This window comes from Chanos chanos, chromosome 2 (genome assembly GCF_902362185.1).
Source record: "Chanos chanos chromosome 2, fChaCha1.1, whole genome shotgun sequence".
NCBI lineage: Eukaryota > Metazoa > Chordata > Actinopteri > Gonorynchiformes > Chanidae > Chanos > Chanos chanos.
In genome coordinates, this window is record NC_044496.1 from 5,680,941 (window position 1) to 5,701,271 (window position 20,331).

General features: G+C 46.2%; 1 protein-coding gene across 1 annotated transcript in view; it reads left to right on the forward strand.

Annotated features, from left to right (window-relative positions):
* The window catches only part of nfatc3a (nuclear factor of activated T cells 3a), a 58,826-nt gene that overhangs the window by 16,361 nt on the left and 22,134 nt on the right, over nt 1-20,331 (forward strand). Inside the window, exons 2-4 of the mRNA XM_030794126.1 lie at nt 1,345-2,521; nt 9,029-9,191; nt 19,667-19,866. Of these exons, the coding sequence (XP_030649986.1) occupies nt 1,345-2,521; nt 9,029-9,191; nt 19,667-19,866 (1,540 nt within the window). The remainder of the gene's footprint in view (nt 1-1,344; nt 2,522-9,028; nt 9,192-19,666; nt 19,867-20,331) is intronic.

Below are 20,331 nucleotides of genomic sequence, written 5' to 3' on the forward strand. Positions count from 1 at the left end.
TGTAAAGTCTGTGTGTCTGGGTGAGACAGTATAAGTATGTATAAGCTTGACGTGATACTAGCCCACGTATGTGTGTCTGTGGGTGAATATTAGTGTGTGAAAATGTGTGCTGTGTGCGAGTTTAAGAGAGAGAGTGTGTATTGAGTGTGAAAATAACATATGAACAGAATGCCAACATGTATGTTAGTGTGTGTGTGTATGTGTGTGTGTGTGTGTGTGAGTTTGTACATGAGAGAGTGTGTATTGACTGTGAAAACATATGAACAAAATGACTGTGTGTGTGTGTGTGTGGCTGTTAGTGTATCTGTTTTGAGAATGCATGTGTGCATTTACACGTGCATTGTGTGTGTGTGTGTGTGTGTGTGTGTGTATGTGTGAGTATGTGTGTGTGTGTGTGGGTGGCAGCAGCCTGACCTGTGTTATTAATAGGGTCCCTGTCTCACTGTGTGGTGCTGACAGCCATGAGCACACGCCACAGTGTGAATCTGTTTCCAGACTACAGATGTTCAGAGGTTTGTCCCTTCTGGACTACAGTACATCTGCTGCTCCACTCATTTCTCTCATTCACCAGCACTCTCTCTCTCTCTCTCTCTCTTTCTTTCTCTCTCTCTCTGCCACCCCCCCCCCCCTTCTCTCTGTGCCCTGTTCTCTGTTTGCCATTGACATGTTGGCTGTACTCTGGCTATAATCCTCCCTTCACTGTAGCCTGCACTGCCAGTAGTAAGTCTGTGGTTATTCCCCTCTGGCTTGTTTGCAGGCAGGTAAAAGTCTTCTGTGTTCAAGGCTAACTGAACACCACACCAATAAAAGCACGGAGATAACTGCCCGCTTTCATCCGTCTTATCGCTCCCCTGGCATGCCAACAGAGAAAGGGAGGGAGACAGAACAAAACAAAGTAAACAATGGTTATGACGGTGTTGCTGAAGAGGGGTAATTTCGTGTATATAGCTTCATACAGCCTGCTCTATTGGATTACAGATTACACTTGATGTTTAACACAGTAAATGTCCCCTTCACATTATCTGAAATGGAAGCAGATGCTAAACAAACATTCAGCACAGTGTTCTTGTTACATTATAATGATATAAAGTATAAAGTTTATTTGAATGTGCCGATTTGATTTTGTCGTAATGGTTCTGTCCTGTTCTTTTGTGCATTAGAGACCCTGTTGCTTTCATGTTCACTTTTCTGGTGAAGTTATTGATTTTTTTAAACCCTGTATGTTGTTTCTGGAGGTAGAAAAGATGATGTGAATGAAAAAGAAGAGCGTCCATAGTTGGACTGAATTTCTCTCACACACACACACACACTGTGAACTCATTATGTTTGTTGTGTCTCTCTCAGACCTGGAACCCGATGACACCACTTCATTCTACATTCTGAACGTGGGCCAGCCCCCATCTGTGGTCAACCAATCATCTATCGGCATCCCGCGGCACGGTCTGCAGGCTCATTCCCAGATCATCTCCACGTCGCCACGGCTACAGCACAAGCCGTACGACCCCAGCTATGATACGCTGCAGGACTCCAAATACAACCCTCTTGCAGGAGGAGGAGGAGGAGGTGGTGGCGGAGGAGGGGGCCCACCCAAAGCCTTCGAATGTCCCAGCATTCAAATCACCTCCATCTCGCCCTCTTGCCAGCAGGAGATGGACGCCAGCGAAGACGAGATGCGAGGGAAAGGCCCGGACGGGGATTACCAGGAACGGCCCCTGTCCAGGGACCACCTCTACCTGCCTCTGGATCACTCATACCGGGATTCGTCTCTAAGCCCGAGCCCCTGCAGCAGCCTGTCCTCCAGGAGCTGGTTTTCTGACGCCTCGTCCTGCGAGTCCTTCTCGCACGTGTATGACGACGTGGACTCGGAGCTGAACGAAGCGGCGGCCCGTTTCACGCTGGGCTCGCCCCTCACCTCGCCCGGGTGCTCCCCGCAAGCCGGCCCAGTGGAGGAACAGTGGCAGCACCATCACCCGACGTACGGCCACGCCCACGGCCACGCCCACACCCGGTCGCTCTCGCCTCGTCAGTCCCCCTGCCACTCGCCCCGCACCAGTGTCACCGACGAGAACTGGCTAAGCCCCCGCTCTCCGTCGCGTCCCTCGTCCCGTCCCACCTCCCCCTGTGGGAAGAGACGCCACTCCAGCGCTGACATCTGCTACCCTGGCTCCGTGTCCCCGCATCACTCCCCCACGCCCACCCCCGGACCCTCCCCTAGAGGCAGCGTCACCGAAGACACCTGGATCGGGAGCCCCGCGGGGGGGATGTCCACATTTCAGTGCTGCCCCGAAGCTGACATCCCCTCCAAGACCCGGAAGACGTCTCAGGACCGAACGGCTGCGGTGCAGCCGGGGAAAGGAGACTTAACCCTGGACGAGTCGGGGAACGTGTCCCCGTTATTGGACTCGCCTGCCGAGGACGCTCTACATGGTCTGAAGAAAGACGGACCTGGAGAGCAGTTCCTCTCTGTCCCCTCTCATTTCACCTGGAATAAACCCAAACCAGGACACACACCTATCTTCAGGTACAACTAATGGTACACTTTGACACCTACTCATCTCGGCTTTGAAAGTGCCTCTATCAGCGGTAAACGTCATTAGCGGCTCATGGGCTGTAAACATTAGTAGGTCAAGGTGATGGCAACCATAAAAATGTTCATCGACCCAGTGTAGATAAACACAGTTTAGACTTGATTTCAAGAGATGGCCCGATCTGGTAGGGAGGGCTAATAAGGCTGTAGAGTTGAGCTGATATCAGAAAGGGCGAGATGAAAGTTCGGAGTTCAGGTGCCTGTGGCAGTTAAGGATATTGCTGATCTTGAATAGTTGTACTGCTAGGTTCAGACATTATGGCCTTTTTTGAACGGTTGGAATAGATTTTTCTGCTCTCCTGCATGACTGCAGGCAAAAGAATGACACAAAGACAAGACAAACCAAACACCAACCAAACAATGATAGTTAAAGGTATTAAAGCTGTTCTTTTACATGAGACGCTGTAGAATGTATATTATGTGTAATCACAGAAAATTCTCAGGAGCAAGCAACCTGAGATAACGTCAGGTTTTTATGAATGTTGTCCCCTCCTCTCTCTGTCTTTCTCTCTCTTTCCCTCTCTCTCTCACACGCGTACATGTGTATGCTAGGCTTGGGCGGTATCTAGTTTATCGTACCTTCATACCTTCCTTACATTTCATCAGGGTATACGGTATATGACAGCATTTGTGTAAAAAAGAAAAAAGATAAAGAAAAAACATAAAGAGAAGCAGCCGCTGGTTAATAGGCCAGTGGTTATCTAAAAGTCCTCGTAATTTTACGACTATATGATGAATATCGATTCCATACACGCATTTATTTTTTCATGTTGTACAGGTTACTTTCATTTTCTTTCATTCTATACAGTTGTGTACGAGGGAGGGAATGCTGATGGCCTAACTGGTGCCCTGTGGAATCGACTAGAGGACAAAGTATAGGTGTTTATTTTAAGTAGGCTAATTGCATGTTAGACAGTGTCAGTGAACTTAAGTCGTTCGCAATGTTAGAGCAATCATATGTGATATCGTTCGGAAGCATAAAATGTTGAGACAAGTAGGCTAATATAATTTTGTTATTCCTTAACTGATAAAAGTTAAGTAAGGACACGCAGGAACATGTCGTGGCCCTTTCTTTACTAAAAGAACATTTTCACCTGGTAGCTCTTACTTTCATAGCTTTCATAGTTTGTTTAAGTTTGATTTTTGTGACGTAGCAGAGGAGTTCACTGGCCCCACGTCTGCACAATTTGATTGACAGCCGTCACAGCCTCTTGATGACCGCCTTCACTGCTCTCTTGTCAGCCATTGGATGAAAGCCAGGCTTTTAGAAAAGCTTGGCTATGTTGCATTTGTATACCGGTAAGCCAGGTTGCTGCTTTTGACCTAGCGCTATTATATAGAGTAGTGATGGCAGTTCGGATCTTTTTACTGACTCGGATCTTTGAATCTCGTTCAGTAAAATGAATCAGTCTTTTTACAAATCATTCGTTCATTTCGTTCATTGGAGCTAATGTTTCACTGTAGCTGTCATCTAAGTGATGACAGAATGATGGTTCTCAAACACTAAGAGCAACATGGTTTGCTTCACTTGGTAAAATATAATACACAGGTTCACTTTTGTTAAGCTCTTAAGCAACCTTTTGGACCATAGTCTACTGAGTTATTCAGTTGAAATGACTGATTACCTAATTTGCCTGTGTAAGAGCGCTGCGCCTATCTATAAAATAGTATCATTCTACGATAGCTATTAACTTTAGCCTACTTGGTCATCGAAGACCTGTAGTCTATGAACTCGTTCCAACGGAAAGGCACTAAACATCCATTCAGTAGCTACATAGCTAACGTTAGCTATCCAGCTAACGTTAGATAGCTCTCTTCACCAGTAATAATAGCATTGGTCATGTTACTGCTGTAACCACATGAATAATGAGTGAAAGATCTGAAGAATCCATTGTTATGATTCATGAACGAATCACTCATTCCTACACTGAACCTGCACAGCAGCCCTGTGGCAAGTGAATGAGAGACTCATGACCTGAAGACCCATAGTTAAGAATCGTGAACGAATCACTCGTTCCTACACTGAGCCTGTGCAGCGGCCATGTGGCAAGTGAACTAGAGACTCAGGACCTGAAGACCCACAGTTATGAGTCATGAACGATTCACTCATTCCTACACTGAGCCTGTGCAGCGGCCATGTGGCAAGTCAATGGAAGACACAGACCCGAAAGGTCTGTTTGTGAACGAAGCCGAACCCGAGTGGCACGCGTGGGCGGCCTGTGGAGAAAATGAACGAATCACTCACTTAGAAGACTTGTTACTCCCGAGTCATACAAAAGATTTGTTCAAAATGAACGCATCGTTCACGAACGACACATCACTAAAACAGAGTAGAAACTATGCCGCTACGGTGTAGGCGTCTCGTGTGCCTGGCGGGTTAAAGAACACATCCATGTGTTCTTATTTCTGACGATTAAAAACCAGATGACCAAGGAAAATGCAGGACATCATCTCAGTATGCGGGATGTGGGACAAAGGGTCAGAATGCTGTGTACCCACAATGCAAAGCTGGACATCTGGTCACCCTACCTCAATACAGCATCTCTGTATCAGTTTAATAGAAAGAGGACCGTCTGTATTTTTGACGGTATTGAAAATCTTACCTTCCGGACTTCTGAATACCCCGGTATACTGTAATACCTTTATACCGCCCAGTGCTAGTTTAGGCACACTCACACACACATGTACAGACACAGACACACACCACATGTACACAGAGAGACATGCCTAAATAATCAGTCGAGGGTTCTCCACACATGGACTCTGTGACCTGCTTCCTCAGCTGTTGATCCACGAACAAAACAAACCTCACACGCAGGCAGGAACACACCCCTGGACACGCTCACACACACAGTCACACGCTACAGCAAACGCATCTGTTTTAAATGAACTCTTTCAGTCTCTCTTAAACTCCTTAGTTTAACTCTTTAGACAATGTCAAAGTGTGGCAATCTTTAGTGTAACACTGGATCATTTTCTAAACACACAGAAACACACACACACAGAAACACACACACATACCACATCCACAAACACACGCATATGTAAGCTGTACTCACATTACTTCAGAGCTGTGTTAATCATACAGAAAATAGAATGTCACATTCACACACACAAACACACACACACACACACACACAAGGTCAGTCTATAAGTGGAAAGCAGTGAGCAGGGCCTATAGAGCAGAGGAGGAATGTCTTATGTGATGGTGATGGTGAGGCAGGTAGAAAACACTGTACTTCACTCTCAGGTCTAACAGGGCCGTGACACATGATGCCGCTATGTGAGAACACTGTCACCCTGACACACTGCTATCACACTACACCAACTCCTTGGAGACAACTGGAAGGCCGCTTTGCAGTTGAAAGTTCTGGAAGCCTGGCTGAACAGATGGCCGCTGTGTGTATGTGTGTGTGTGTATGTGTATGTGTGTGTGTGTGTGTGTGTGTGTGCGCGCGCGTGTGTGTGTGTGTGCATGTTTGCGTGTGTGTTAAACCAGCACATGGCTTTTTATGGTGGTCCCCTAGATGAATGATAGTAATTTGTGAAATCCCAGTTGTTTTTAGGGCAAATCTTATTGCAAGTGCCAACAATTTAAGTTTCGCATTAGGGTTAAGGTTAGGGATTAGTCTGGTCTGTCTGTTCTCACAGTATTGTTTACCTTCACAAAACAGAAGTATGCTTCCAATGCGCGCGCGCTCGTGTGTGTGTGTGTATGTGTGTGTGTGTGTGTGTGTGTGTGTGTGTGTGTGTGTGTTGAGAGGGTTGTATGAAAGTAGGCTAATAGGACGAAGAGTGACGGACACTGGAGAGAGGTTACGATATTTCAAACTGCTGTCAGCCAGGTCAATGCCGGCTTCATGTTTCCCCTGATGCTCCTCTCTGGTTACCATGGCAGTGGGCCTCACACACTTCCTGGTTTATGTCATCTCACAGGAGAGAGGGAGAACAAGAGAGGATGAAGAGAGTGCAGAGAGAGAGAGAGAGGTGGAGAGGGAGGGCAAAGAAATACCCACAAAGGAGCTTAAATGTCTAGCAAGAGAGAGAGAGAGAGAGAGAGAGAGAAGGAGAAACGGAGAGCAGAGAAAGAAAGGCAGAGAGAGAAAGCGGGGGGGAGGGGGGGGGGGCAGTGGGATAAATAAAAAGTCCTACTGGTGGTTTCTGACAGCGTTACACATACAACTGTACGGCCACGGTTTGTTGTGGCTGCAGCAGACGAAATGAAGTGTTGGCTATTGTAGCATTCTGCCCCTGTTCCGCTCGCCGATAGAAAATGCTAGAAATGCGCTCGAAATTTTTAATTCACGAGGACCAGACAGTTAGACTTGTGAAAAGAATGTGATACAATACCCTTATTGACCAAAATGTCAAAAACACGCGCCTCCGTTTTTTTCTTTTTTTTTTTCACTCCCCGGTCTCTAAATGTCACTCCATTTTTCATCGGCCTTCCCTCTGTGTTTTGAGAGAGCACTCCAACAAAAGCACAGCCGCGGGTTTCTCCTACGACCCATTGTGTTCACACTTTTGGAAAGTTGGACAGAGAGAAGAAAAGAGAGCATGAGTGGCTCATTCATTGTACCTGTCAACTCTAGTTAAAGTTTTCTTGGTCGGGGGGGAAAAAAAAAGTTTGCTTTTGGTGTGTGTGTGACTCTAGAGTGGTGTGAATTAGGTCCAATATGCTGGGTTTGTGTAGCTTTTCGGTGAGTTCGTTCACCTGTGAGCCAAAAGAGTGACAGAAAAGAAGGCAGTGTTGTTGATGAGGTTTAGGTGGAAGGGAAAACTGTGGTAAGATTTGTCAGCTCTGATAATGTGTGCCAACAGTGCTGGGAAATTTTATGATTTGAGCCAGAATAAAACATAACATATCCTCAAGCCAATGGAGCCAATGTGCACTTACTATTCTCTCTCACCCGCTCTCTCTCTCTCTCTCTCTCTCTCTCTCTCTCTCTCTCTCTCCCCTCTCTCTCTCTCTCTCTCTCTCTCTCTCTCCCCTCTCTCCCTCTCCCTTTCTCTCTCTCTCTCTCTCTCTCTCTCTTGCTCTCTCCCCCTCTCTCTTTCTCTCTCTCCCTCTTTTTCTCTCTCCCTCTCTCTCTCTGTCTCCCTCTCTCTCTGTCTCTCTCTCTCTCCCTCTCTGTCTCCCTCTCTCTGTCTCTCTCTCTCTCTTTCTTTCCCCCCACACGGATACAGAGGCACTTCCACTGTTATATGTTCTTTTCTTCAGAGGCTGCTACACTATTGTAATTAAAAACATACACAGCTCATGATGGCTGTGATCTACTTTATGCCAGTACACCCACACCAGCCACCTACCTCTAGCCACATGTTTGCTTTGGAGCAGTAGTTGAAGCAATCAGCACCTGCAACACACACACCACATACATGCGTGCATGCACACTTACACACACACACACACACACACACACACACACACATGCGCGCGCACACATCACACACATGCACACACACTCACACACACAGAGTTTCTGGATAATTAATGCAATATTTGTCTAACTTGAGGCACAGTTACTGTTTGGGAGTTGCTGGTCAGGTACTGTAAATTTTGATAGTCTTTGTGTGTATCACCCTGGGCTATGTTGTGCATACACGCACACACACACACACACACGTACACACACACTCACAGAGGTAGCCTATGAAAAGCAGGAGGGATTGCTGTGTTTATCTTAGAGAGCAGCTGTTTCAATATGATTGTAGCCTACTTACTGAACATAGAAAAAAAAAAACCACTTCAGGGTGAACACTGGCGGCAGTGTCCATATCTCCCCTTTGCCCGTTCACTCAGAGTGATTCACCTAGTTCTCTCTGCTTGACCTATGACACACAGTTGTGTTATTGCTTTAGATGACACACAGTTGTGTTATTGCTTTATAGAGCTAATGTGACTGTATCCTGGAGAGTCCCAGACACCGTGATTCACTGCCGTTTGGCCTCTTCTCACACACACACACACACACACACACACACACCTCTCTAATCAGGCTCTTCAGCACTGACACATGACAGCTCTGCTTGATTTACTGTGGACCTCATATAGCAATGACTTGCACAGGTTGACATTTTTTTTTTTTTTTTTTTAACATATGCAAAAATACAGTCGCAGAAGCTCTTGACTAACACACATGGTATTTCATAAACTGTATCCAGTAAATGGTTGTGTGGCTGGTTTACCTTGAACGGGCTGTTCCTCTCACACTGGCTTTGTTAAAACAGGATGTCTCTGCGTTTAAAAAGTATAAGGTGTCTTCATTCAGAATTTGTTTTATCTTCCATGTCTATTGTGCCACTAACACTGTGTAAAGGTTAACTGTCCTTCTGTTTTCTGGATGAATGATATTGACTTTTGAATGTAAACTATGTGGTAATCGGTCCATATGTTTTCTCCTTTGTCTTTCCGTCTGTATGCGTGTTGTGTGGTTACAGGACGTCCTCCTTGCCTCCGTTGGATTGGCCGTTACCGAGTCAGTTTGGCCAATACGAGCTGAAGATCGAGGTTCATCCCAAAGCGCACCACCGAGCACATTACGAAACGGAGGGAAGCAGAGGGGCCATCAAAGCTACTATGGGAGGGCACCCCGTCGTCAAGGTAACCCGATGATGCTGTGTAATCGCGCCAAATCATCTACGTCTGAGGGAATCGTGTGACCTCTCTGGTTCAGAAGGCCCCCTTTTTTTTTTTTTTTTACGCGCAATGATGTTTGTGTGGTTTCTGTAGAGTGTGTCCCAAACAAGAGATCAAGAGATTTTTGTTTTTTTTTTTTTGTCTGGTCACCTAAGCCAGGGGAGAGCAGTGTCACTTACAGACCTGACCCTGGAAACAGAACCTGAGACCTGTAACCACAAAAAGTGTGTTCATCACCTGACAGGAAGGAGTGGGCTACCGGATGGATCCTATAGCTCATGCTAGCTGGGACGTGTATCTTCTTTAGAGATGAGAGCGACAACTTTAATTAGAATGAGGTTTTGATATGAAACTGAAGTTTATGATGAGGTGTCCATTTGCATTTATGCCCTTTTTACATAGAAGAATATCAGTTAGGGTTAGTGCAGTTTGCTAAAAAAAAAAAAAAAAAAAACCCTTCAGTTGATATAAAGTCAGATTTGACTTTTGCGCTGGCTCATGCCTTTTCACTCCGAACCTCGCGACAGGCCGCCCAGTTTTAGAGCTGTGAATTCTCAGCTCTGCTCTCACACGTCGAATAAAGTAGCGCTCGTTTTCTACCTGCAGCCTCAAAGACGTACAAACCCCCCACACCGCCCGGCACGGTGTCCCGGCTACAGCAGTGTAAAACGAACCCCAATTAGCACCCGGCTATGTCATGTGATCCCTCAGAACACACGGCTAAGTTTATAGCTCTCGCCCGACAGCTCCTCTCTCATACAGAGAGAGAGAGGGAGAGAGAGAGAGAGCTGATCATGGCCTGTCAGTGCAGACGGAGGGGGTGGGTGTGTGTATGCGAGTGTGTGTGTGTGTGTGTATATGTGTGTGTATGCGAGTGTGTGTGTGTGTGTGTGTGTGTGTTGGGGGGGGGGGGTGTTGTCAATATTTAATAGGCCTGGTCCAGGCAGGCCTTTGTGTATGCACTCTATCAGAGCATGAATGGCAGCGGCTGCCCAGCGTGGCGGAACAGAGCGGAGCCTGGGGCAGGGAGAGGGGAGGAAAACGGGGCCTTGTTCTCTTTGAGTCTCAACCTCTGCCTTTTAATGCACCGCTGACCAACCGCAGTCGCAGTCGCAGGCTCAGGTTCAGGTTCAGGCCCAGGCCCAGGCCCAGGTTCAGCCGATCGTATGTCGCACTAAGACTATTGTCAGCAGTGTAATTCATTCCTGATTTTCTCATTCCGCTATTCATTTCTTTATGTTGACCCTCCAACCCCCCCCATCCCAAAAGGTTTTGCAACAGGACATATCTGAGCCTCTCGGCTTTGGTCGCTGGCTTTGCCTGAATGGGAGTAGTAAGAGTGAGCATGATGACCACTCCTGGGTGTTAATGACTAACCGCTTAAGCGGCGACCGGCACGGTGCGCGTGTGAGGACGCATAATAAGGCGCTGTAGTGGTCTGTTTTAGACCCATACCGGTTTGTCCGCATTTTGGGTTTTTCTTGGAAGGGAGAACGCTATCTCGGATAATCTGATGGCGTGATTGTTTACACACGATTTGTTTTTTGTTTTTGTATACAAAAATATCATATTCCACATTCTTATGACTGAAGTGGTGTGAAGTAATGAAATAACTTTAGAACAGAGTCATCTCAAGCTAGGGAAAGAGAGAGAGAGAGAGAATGAGAGAGAGAGAGGGAGAGAGGCAGAGAGAGAGAGAGAGAGAGAGAGACGTGAGACCCGTGACATTTTCACTCCGCCTTGGCTCTGGTTAGTAGTTAAGTAAACAAATTGGCTTGAGAAAGGTCTCACCTGATTTTTGAAGCTTTGCTCAGGAGCTGATAGACAGATTATCCTAAAAACCCACAGTCACGCCGGTCATCTAGGAATTGAAGTGAACTCAGCTGCCCTTTATGATGTCAAACAGAATGCTGTAACAACCTGAAACCTAACAGCGGGTCTGTTTACCAAACACAAGCCATGTCATCGTTAGCCAGCCTGCTAACACCTTTCCCCATATAATCCTATAGTCCACCCACTCAAAATGCTTTCTCTATTTTGGTGACTGTTGCTGACTGTTATTGCAGCAACACTGCTGTGTGACCCTAACACAAAAAGAGGGTGGGGGTGGGGTGGGGGGCTGGGGGTGGGGGTATAAGTAACGAAAATTAGGCATTGTTTATTTGCTTTTCCGTCATCACTGAAGAACTGGGAGGGAAAGAAAAAGACAGGTATTTCTTCCGGTCAGAACCAATCCCGACGTTGCCCGTTCGGAGCCCCAGGGGTGGCGTCTGAGGAGTTAACTTGCGTTGTGATGTTGCCGTGTGATGCTCCAGCTGCCATCTGTCCTCGGCACGGTGTGATGGGACAGACCCTGCCTGTCAGAGGCATTGTGTCAACAAGAAAACAAGGCCATTCAACCACGACCACTGACGAGCCTCCCGTCTTGTGTTCTTAGGTGTAAGATAGCTAAAGGGATGTACTGTACTCTTTCATTCTGTCTGTGTGTGTGTGTGTGTGTGTGTGTGTGAACATAATTATGTCTCTTTAATGTCAGCATTTGCCCCACCATTGTGGCCCTTCTCACTTGCTATTCAGGAGCTCATTCATCAAAAGAGCTTGTTTTGGCTAAAGCCGAGGGCTTTGGCTTTTTTTTTTTTTTTTTTTTTGGTCGTTGGTCTGTGTTCTCAGTGGGATACAGATAAGCAGGCGTAAGGGAGGATTTTGCTCTGAAAAGGCGAGCTTAGTTAGAGTTAGTTAGCTGTTCCACAGCTCTGAATTCTCTCTCTGTTTTTCCCTCCTTCTCTCTCTCTCTCTCTCTCTCTCTCTCTCTCTCTCTCTTTAGCTCTCCCTCTCTTTGTCATCACCCATCAGACATTCTTGCATAGCCATGTCCTAACACGCTAACGTGCACAGAAGTTCTGAACCTCTCTCTCTCTCTCTCTCTCTCTCTCCCCCAGCACTGCTACTTAACAGGCACGACTGACAGGGATCTGCCCTAGTTGGCACATGAGAGTGAGGGCATGTGTGTGTGTGTGTGTATGTATGTATGTGTGTGTGTGTATGTGTGTGTGCATGTATGTGTATGTGTGTATGTATGTGTGTGTGTCTGTGTGTTTTTACAGATTCTCTGGGAGAAGTGAAATTATAGGTGTGACAAGGAGTAGATGAGAGTGAGGGCATGTGTGTGTGTGTGTGTGTGTTTTTACAGATTCTCTGGGTGAAGTGAAATTATAGGTGTGACAAGGTGTAGATGAGTGTAATTTAAGGGAAAAAGTTTTTTTGTTTTTTTTTTTAACGAAGAGGTCATTAAATTTGGATAAACAACGTAATCACGTCCTCCTGCAGGTCAACATCAGAGAGCATCAGTTAATGTGTAAAAGCTAAAGAATACAGGGAAGAAGAGGAGTTAAAAACCAACAATGAGGAGGAGAAGAGAAAAAAAGTAGTTTGCAGATCAAAAAGTCATATGTCAGCCTGCCAAAACAGATACCTCGTAACTACAAACTTACAGTAGCCAGACAAACAATAGTGAAACAAAAGTGACAGTGTTTAAACCGCTTGTTTGGATAAGTCTAATTTACGGAGTTGGGATCTGTGAGGAATGTTATGTATTCCTGTACAAACTCCACCAGAGGGCCAACCAAAGGATTCTCCCCTCCGCTCAGCAACTAACCCTTACTGGGGGCAGAGTGTAATTGGCACACCCGTTGCTAGGATACGTGTAAGTCCTGGACCCATCTGGCTACAGCATTCTCTTGTGTGTGTGTGTGTGTGTGTGTGTGTCCATGTTTAACCAGCTTAATTGTGTGCTCTCACACTATACTGTGACTGCCTGCACACTATGGATAGGACACGCTCTCTCTCTCCACAACAGACAGATATCACTCTTTCCTTTGGAAATATGAGTCTTACAAGCAAACACATAGTTCAGGTGTAATTTTATTGTTTTCTTTTTACTTTAAAGGTTAATGTTTCCTTCATCTTTTCATATTCCGTCGTGCTTTACCTGCAGGTTTGTCGATGCTTGCTGTTTTTTTTTTTTTAGAGTTCATTTTGAGGAGAATTGTGCAGCTTTCTGTCCACTGCGCTCTCAGTTCGTGTGCAGCTCAGCGAAGGCCGAAGCGCCAAATAACAGGAATACGAAATTCTCTCCAAAAACACGACGGATTCCAGCCGAAACTTGTCAGAGTTTTGACTTTAAGGTCAGGACCAGAAATGCTTCAGCCAAACTGACGACCTTTATTTCACTGTAAACAGATCTGAAAATAAAGGGTTTTTTTTTTCAGTCAGGGATTCCAGTTTCTCCAGGCCTGCGAGAAAACAACTGGACAGCGTGTGTACGTGTGGTTAGGTTGGTTTAGAGAGTTTATTTGCGGTAAACATGATACAGGCTCTGTTCCTGAGTGAATTCACTAAGAGCCACTGTCTGCTGCTACACTAACAGAGAGAGAGAGAGAGAGAGAGAGACAGAAACACAGAGAGAGAGGAAGAGAGAGAGAAAAAGAGAAAGAGAGAGAGAAAGAGAGAGAGAGCTTTACCAGAGCCAGGCCTGCACACTGCCATATACAGTCTGAGTACACACACACACACACACACACACACACCGCCGCACGCTTCTCTCATTGTGCGCGCGTGCACATGTGCACGTGTGTGTGTGTGTGTATGAGAGAGAGAGAATGAGAGAAGGAGTCGGAGAGAGAGAGAAAGAGAGAGAGAGAGAGTTTGTGTGGGTGGTTGGGTGGATGTATTGACCTTGTTTAAACAAACGCCTGCCTATTCCCTCTGGCTCTGTGTGCTTCCCCCTGCCCCACTCATACACACACACACACACACACATACACAGTGCCCCCACACCACACACACACACTCATACACATGCATACTCTGTGTAAATACTGGATTGATGAACAGAACTCCCTCTGTGTCTGTGTCCAGTGAACACCAGGACCATGTCAACACAGGGCCTTGTTAAGGGGTTAGAGACCAATATGTGTGTATACGTGTGTGTGAGTGTGACCTTGATCCTCCTATCCCTCCCCACTTAGAATTGAGACTTCACACCACACACACACACACACACACACACACATACACTAACACCTGTGCGCGCGCACACACACGCACGCACACACACGCATATATATACACCGGCTGGTCCTCGCCATAGCAACTACAAAGAAACACAGAGAAACAACTTGGCAGCAGTGGGTGCCTGGGTGAGATCGTGTCGTGTTACAGGAGAGTGAGTGAGAGGGAGGAAGGCTCTACTGAGGGGGAGGGGGCCAGGGGGTGTAGCAGACTGGATTTAGGCATGATGAAACTCGCCTTTTGAAGTGTCATAGGGTGCTCTGTGTTACACTACGCTCCCTCTCTCTCTCTCTCTCTCTCTCTCTCTCTGTCACTGTCTCTCTCTTTCTCACACACACACACACACACACACACATACACACACACACACAAGGCAAGACACCTGACCATCCTTCGGCCTGCTTTATGCTTTTTTTTATTTTTTCCTCTCTTTCCATATTTATGAATGTTAAACGTTTGAAGAGAGATTCCATCTCTCCTTGGGCATCTGGCTTATACCCTCCCTCCCTCCCTCCCTCACTATTAGCAGAGCAGAGCAGCAGATGCAGACCAGAATAAAGCGTCTTTATTTAGATCTCAATGTGTAACGTTATCCAGAGGTTGTATTATAGCTTCACTTTTCCTATTCCAGAAGTGAGGAGCATGTGACTGGTATTAATGTCATCAGTTTAATATAACCAGTTCTGATCCACCAGGCCAAGGATGAGTGGTCAGTTGTGGTTGGGGTGGGGGTGGGGCTGTGGGGGGGGGCGTGATTAGGACAGTTATGAGGGTTCAGAGAGCCTGGCTCTGGATCTCTCTCTCAGGGTGGGGATCGGGTGTTTGGTGCGGGCCACTGCTTTGGAATGTGCTAAAGAGTCCACGCTGAAATTTTACTCACTGTCTTTTTTGTCTTGTTTGTGTTTAATGAAGAGTGTGTGTGTGTGTGTGTGTGTGTGTGTGTGTGTGTGTGTGTGTGTGTGAGAGGGAGAGAGCGAGAGCGAGAGCGAGAGTGAGAGAGAGAGGCGGCGAGAACTGACTTGGGCGATTATGTACGGAGAGATAATTAAGGAGATACTGTGAACTGAAACATGAAAACCACAAGAAGCGCTTGTTTTGGGAAAGGTCTTAAAATGTCAGCGGTGGCGGGTTTTGTTGTAGCTGCGTGTGACTCTGTTTAATTTGGAGGGTTGATTCTGTGTGAAGTCCAAAATTATGCCTTAGCACAATCTGAATGATTGTTTTCTCATAACATATCATGTGATTAAGCAGAGCTTAAGAACCCATGTTGAAAGCACTGATTTGAGCTTTGTGTTTGGATTTGTGTTTTCTCGTTAATGTGACGCTAAGATAACAACCTGACTCACAGTGGTTCACCCCAAATAAAAACTAATTACTTTCCTCTCTACAAGTCCTGACTGAAATAATCAAAGAAATATCTCGTCTATTGATTTGGTTTCAGAACACGGGAGATAATGAGACAAACAGATGAGAGCTCCAGGAACCACACTCCAGTTTGTATTCATTTAACAACAACAACAAAAAAAAGCTTTTCTCGACTCACTAGGCTGTCGATGCGTTTCCTGTACGTGGGATCTTCGTCGCTCTCAGAACACAAAACTTCATATTTAGTGTGTCAGAGAGATGAGAGAGGAGAGCGAGAGAGTGAGGATGGCGTTGAATAAAGGGAACTGTGAAAGAGAAATAAATACTTTTGTTTGGGTTTTTTTTTTTTTTAATTTTTTTTTTTTTTTTTGACCGAGATGTGGAGGCAGGTTCTCTGCAGGTTCTGCTGCGTGTTGGCCCCGGGGGGGACAATCAGCGGCCCTGTGTGAGCGTCTTCGCAGGGCTAAGCCCTCTGTGGCACCGTGTATGACCCGCCCCCACCCCCAGCCCCCACTGAGGGGGGGGGTGGGAGAGGAATGAACATCTCAAGTCATATCTACAACACCCTCGCTGAGGAAAGCTAGGACAAAGAGAGCCAAAGCAAGCTGAGTTCTGTGGGAGAAATGGCAGAGAAAAATGCATGAAAGAACGAAGAGGGCAAAGCAATCAGAGAGAGAGAGAGAGAGAGAGAGACGGCTTAAAGCGAGACACAGCGACAGACTCATAAAGCCTCTTACAGTGTTTAGGGTCACGGTGAAGCCACAGTGAGAGGCCCAGGCAACAGGCTTAGGGACATTGACAGAGTCAGCCTCTTCCTGGAAGGCCCACTGCTTTTCTCTGGTACTCTGTTTTAACCGCCCGACACCACACAGCTCAACGTCACAACAGGTTTGCCTTAAGCCCAAACGCCCGCCGCACGCTTGACCGAAAGTCACGGTCGTTTCCGGAAAAACACGGGGGCCTCCTTTGGTACTGGATGTCCTCATTAAATAACTTTTTTTTTTTTTTTTTTTTTTTGGATGTTTTGGTATCAATATTGGACTGCTGTCCTTTGTTAGGAGGCCATTTCATATTGTTCTGACTGATACTACCACATGTAAGAACAAAGTCACAAATTGACTTAAAAAAAATATGTATATATATTGTTCTGTCTGAGATGAATTTTCATGGAATGCAATGGTATTTTATAGTCTATTCAAGTATGCATGTGGTGTAAAACTTAAATAGTTTTTTTTTTTTGATGAACTGTTGCTGTGCTGTTCATAAAGTTTACAGCTTTGTTGTCACGGTCACCGAGGGTTCCATCCCTCCAGAACGGGCTGTGGTTTTCCGTAGCTGATTGGTGTAAACGTGGACAATTGGGGCCGAATTCAAACAGAGCAATGGAATCCACAGTGCTGGGCTACACGAGTGAGAACTGTGAGATGATTGTTTTTTCGGACGTGTCACACCTAGAAAAGTAAACATACCTCTTCAGTAATCCACTGAAAGCCAACAGGGTGCTTCACACCCATACTGTAGGCTTGTTTATATTTCCCTCATTCACATGAACACACACACACACACACAAACACACATGCACTGAAGATTAATTGGCCAGGAGAGATTGCCACTGCTAGCAGAGGTCCCGCTACCAAAATAAATCACACACAGTCTCACGCACGCACGCACACACACACTCACACATCACAGATGGGCACGGGTCAAAGGTCGTCCTGTGAGAAACCCAGCAGAGCGCAGAAACGTAAACAAGCTCTCTGAACCCATCTGCCCTGTTCACCAGCATCTTTTCCTACACCCTTACGCCGACTGCGAACCAACACGCTCGAAACACAAGCACCGTTGTCTGCACCTCTCTCCCTCCGGCCCCCCCAAAAGGCTCTCCCTGCACTTCCACCGAACCTCCTGAGGAATCTGTGGAGCACCATTTGTTTTTCCTCCGCGTGACCCCTCTGGCCTGACTCCTTCCTCCCTCTCCCAAGTCTTCTCACCTCGGCGTGGAGAGCGGAGCTGTTGAAGGCTCGGTGTGGATGCAGTGGCAGTAATTGAAACTTCCACAAATATCTTGCCATGAAGTACTTTTCTATAGTTGTTTTTTTTTTTTTTTTAATTTTATGGAAAATAGGAACATTTGCCGCACTTTTCCCTTCTCTCTCCTTTTTTTTCGTGAATAATGAGCTCCATCCTCTAATTGGTTTCAGAGAGTCAATATTTTGAAACCAAGCATGTCATTTTGGTGCGATTTTTTTGGGGGGGGTGTTTTTTCCTCGGTTGCGCGTGTTTCAAAGAGCAATTACACCATCCTGACTTGGCAGCGCAGTTGGACAACTCAGTCCAACCCTTACAACTCTTCTCTCTTTGTACTCTTTTTCTCTCCATCCTTTTCCTCTTTCCTCTCCCTCAAACACATGCTTTTTTTTTCTTCCTCAAATATCCTGGTTTGTATATGACATAAAAGAAACCTTTTTTGCAGTTCGCTGTCCAGTTTAAGCATCGCCCCTCTCTCTCTCTCTCTCTCTCTCTCTCCCTCTCTCTCTCTCTGTCTCGCTGTTTCTCTTTTCAGTTGACAGGTCCAGGGGTTGCCACACCACACGTTCACGCGGTGTGCCAACCATAACATTCACAAGAGAGGGATTGTGTGGGCTGTGTTTTTGACACAGGCACCCCTCCAGACCCCCCAAAATTGGAAAAGCCCCCACCGTATAGACCCCCCCCCCCCCCCGCACCCACTGCTCTGCTCTGAGTTCCTCACCTGTCAGGCACGGCTGTGAGGCCTACAGCCAAGAACACTGACAAACACCTCAGCACAGCCCGTTGCGTCTGATTTTATGTAAACCAGCAGGTTCTGGTACTGGCCCAAAACCATGTTCTAGACCAATAAGATGTTCTGTGAAGAGCCAGTCAACTTCTCCAGACCTGAATGTGAGAGATGACATTTGGTCATTTTCAGGGCATCCACTTCTGCTCTTGTTTTTACATCTGTTGTTTCTTTCTTTTTTTTTTTCTTTATCTCATCTCTTTTTCCTCTTCAGTAGCAAAACCAACTCTTTTCACAGTTTTGTTTTTCTTCTCTCATCTTTCATCCCCTCACTCTCTTTCTTTTCCCTTTCCGTGTTCTTTCAAGCTCGTGTTTTGAAAACGTGTCTCTCTCTCTCTCTCTCTCTCTCTCTCTCCCCTCTCTGTCTCTCTCCCTCCCTCTCTCTCCCTCTCTGTCTCTCTCTCTCTCTCTCTCTCTCTCTCTCTCTCTCTCTCTCTGGCTCCTTCATTTCGGTGGCCACAGCTTGTTTTGGGTGTGTCTTGGAAAAAGAGCGATCCAATGTCCGAGATTACGGTTAGCAGTCAGGATTTTGGAGGTAATTTGCGTTCATGCGTAATCCGTTTCTGAAAGTTGTTCAGGGGAAAATATGATAGAGATAATGGGGAGGCAGGAGAGAGAGGGGGGGTGAGGGGGGGGGCACAGTATTGACCCGGGCAAGATGACTCTCCACAGACCCTGCCAGAAATATCTGAGGTTTCAGCAGCGTTGCTTTCCATCTGACATTTTGTTGGGCTCTGGAGGAGAAAGCGAGAACGTCGGAACAGTGGTGGAAATGTTCTACAGCGTTCAGTCCGTCTGCTGTATACAGAAGCCACGTGCGTCTTCCTTCTCTCCATGCGTTGCTTACAATGCTGAGAATGGAACCAGACACTCTCTGAGCTAATCATTCGCTGGTGGAATTATGTTGGAAAGCTACTAAAAATACAGGCTATTCTATATCCTAGACTCTATGTACTTTCTTTTTCCCCTGTGCTTCTCTGTTTTTGTTTTTTTTCTTTTTAACAGACGCTCCACTACTTAGAATTGTGGCTTAGTCCATTCATTTTAGTCCATTCGTGGCCTTACACTGTTTTTTTTTTTTTTTGTTCTAACTGCATTCATTGCATTTTTTTTAAAAATATTCTCTCATTTCAAAAGCAGTCAGACATAATCCTGCTCATTTCTCCTGTTTTTTTTTCGTTTCTAGCTCGTTGGCTACAGTGAAAAGCCGGTGAACCTGCAGATGTTCATCGGAACAGCGGACGACCGTTACCTGAGACCGCACGCTTTCTACCAGGTGCACCGGATTACGGGGAAAACGGTGGCCACCGCCAGTCAGGAAATCATCATCGCCAGCACCAAAGTGTTGGAGATCCCGCTGCTGCCAGAAAACAACATGTCTGCCAGGTACCCGTCCTTCCCGCTCCAGCCGCACATCCCGTCCAACGCACGCGCTCAGCAGGATGTGACTGCGCCGACTGTACCCCCCCCCCCCCTCACCTGGGTTTAATCGACTCTTAGGTCCAGCCAAACTTTGCGTCTTTCTGACCAGGCATTAGCCATAGCCGTCTTTTCCAGATTTCTTTTTTTTTTTTTTTTTCCATCGTAATTATTGTACTGTGTGTGGGGCTTTTTTTGGCTTTTTTTTTGATATAGCAGAGATGAATTTTTCCCTGTTCTGCTGAGATGTGAAACGGTCCTGAGGGATATGAGGGAACAGTGTAACAGTGCTCTGAGGGAAATCCTTGCTAAAGGATATGATGCCCTAATAAATCTGAATTAGAGAACAATGTACTATCATACCAATAAATGTATTCATGTTAGAATGTTTTAAAACCCGTCATTAAATGCTCTCTCTCTCTCTCTCTCTCT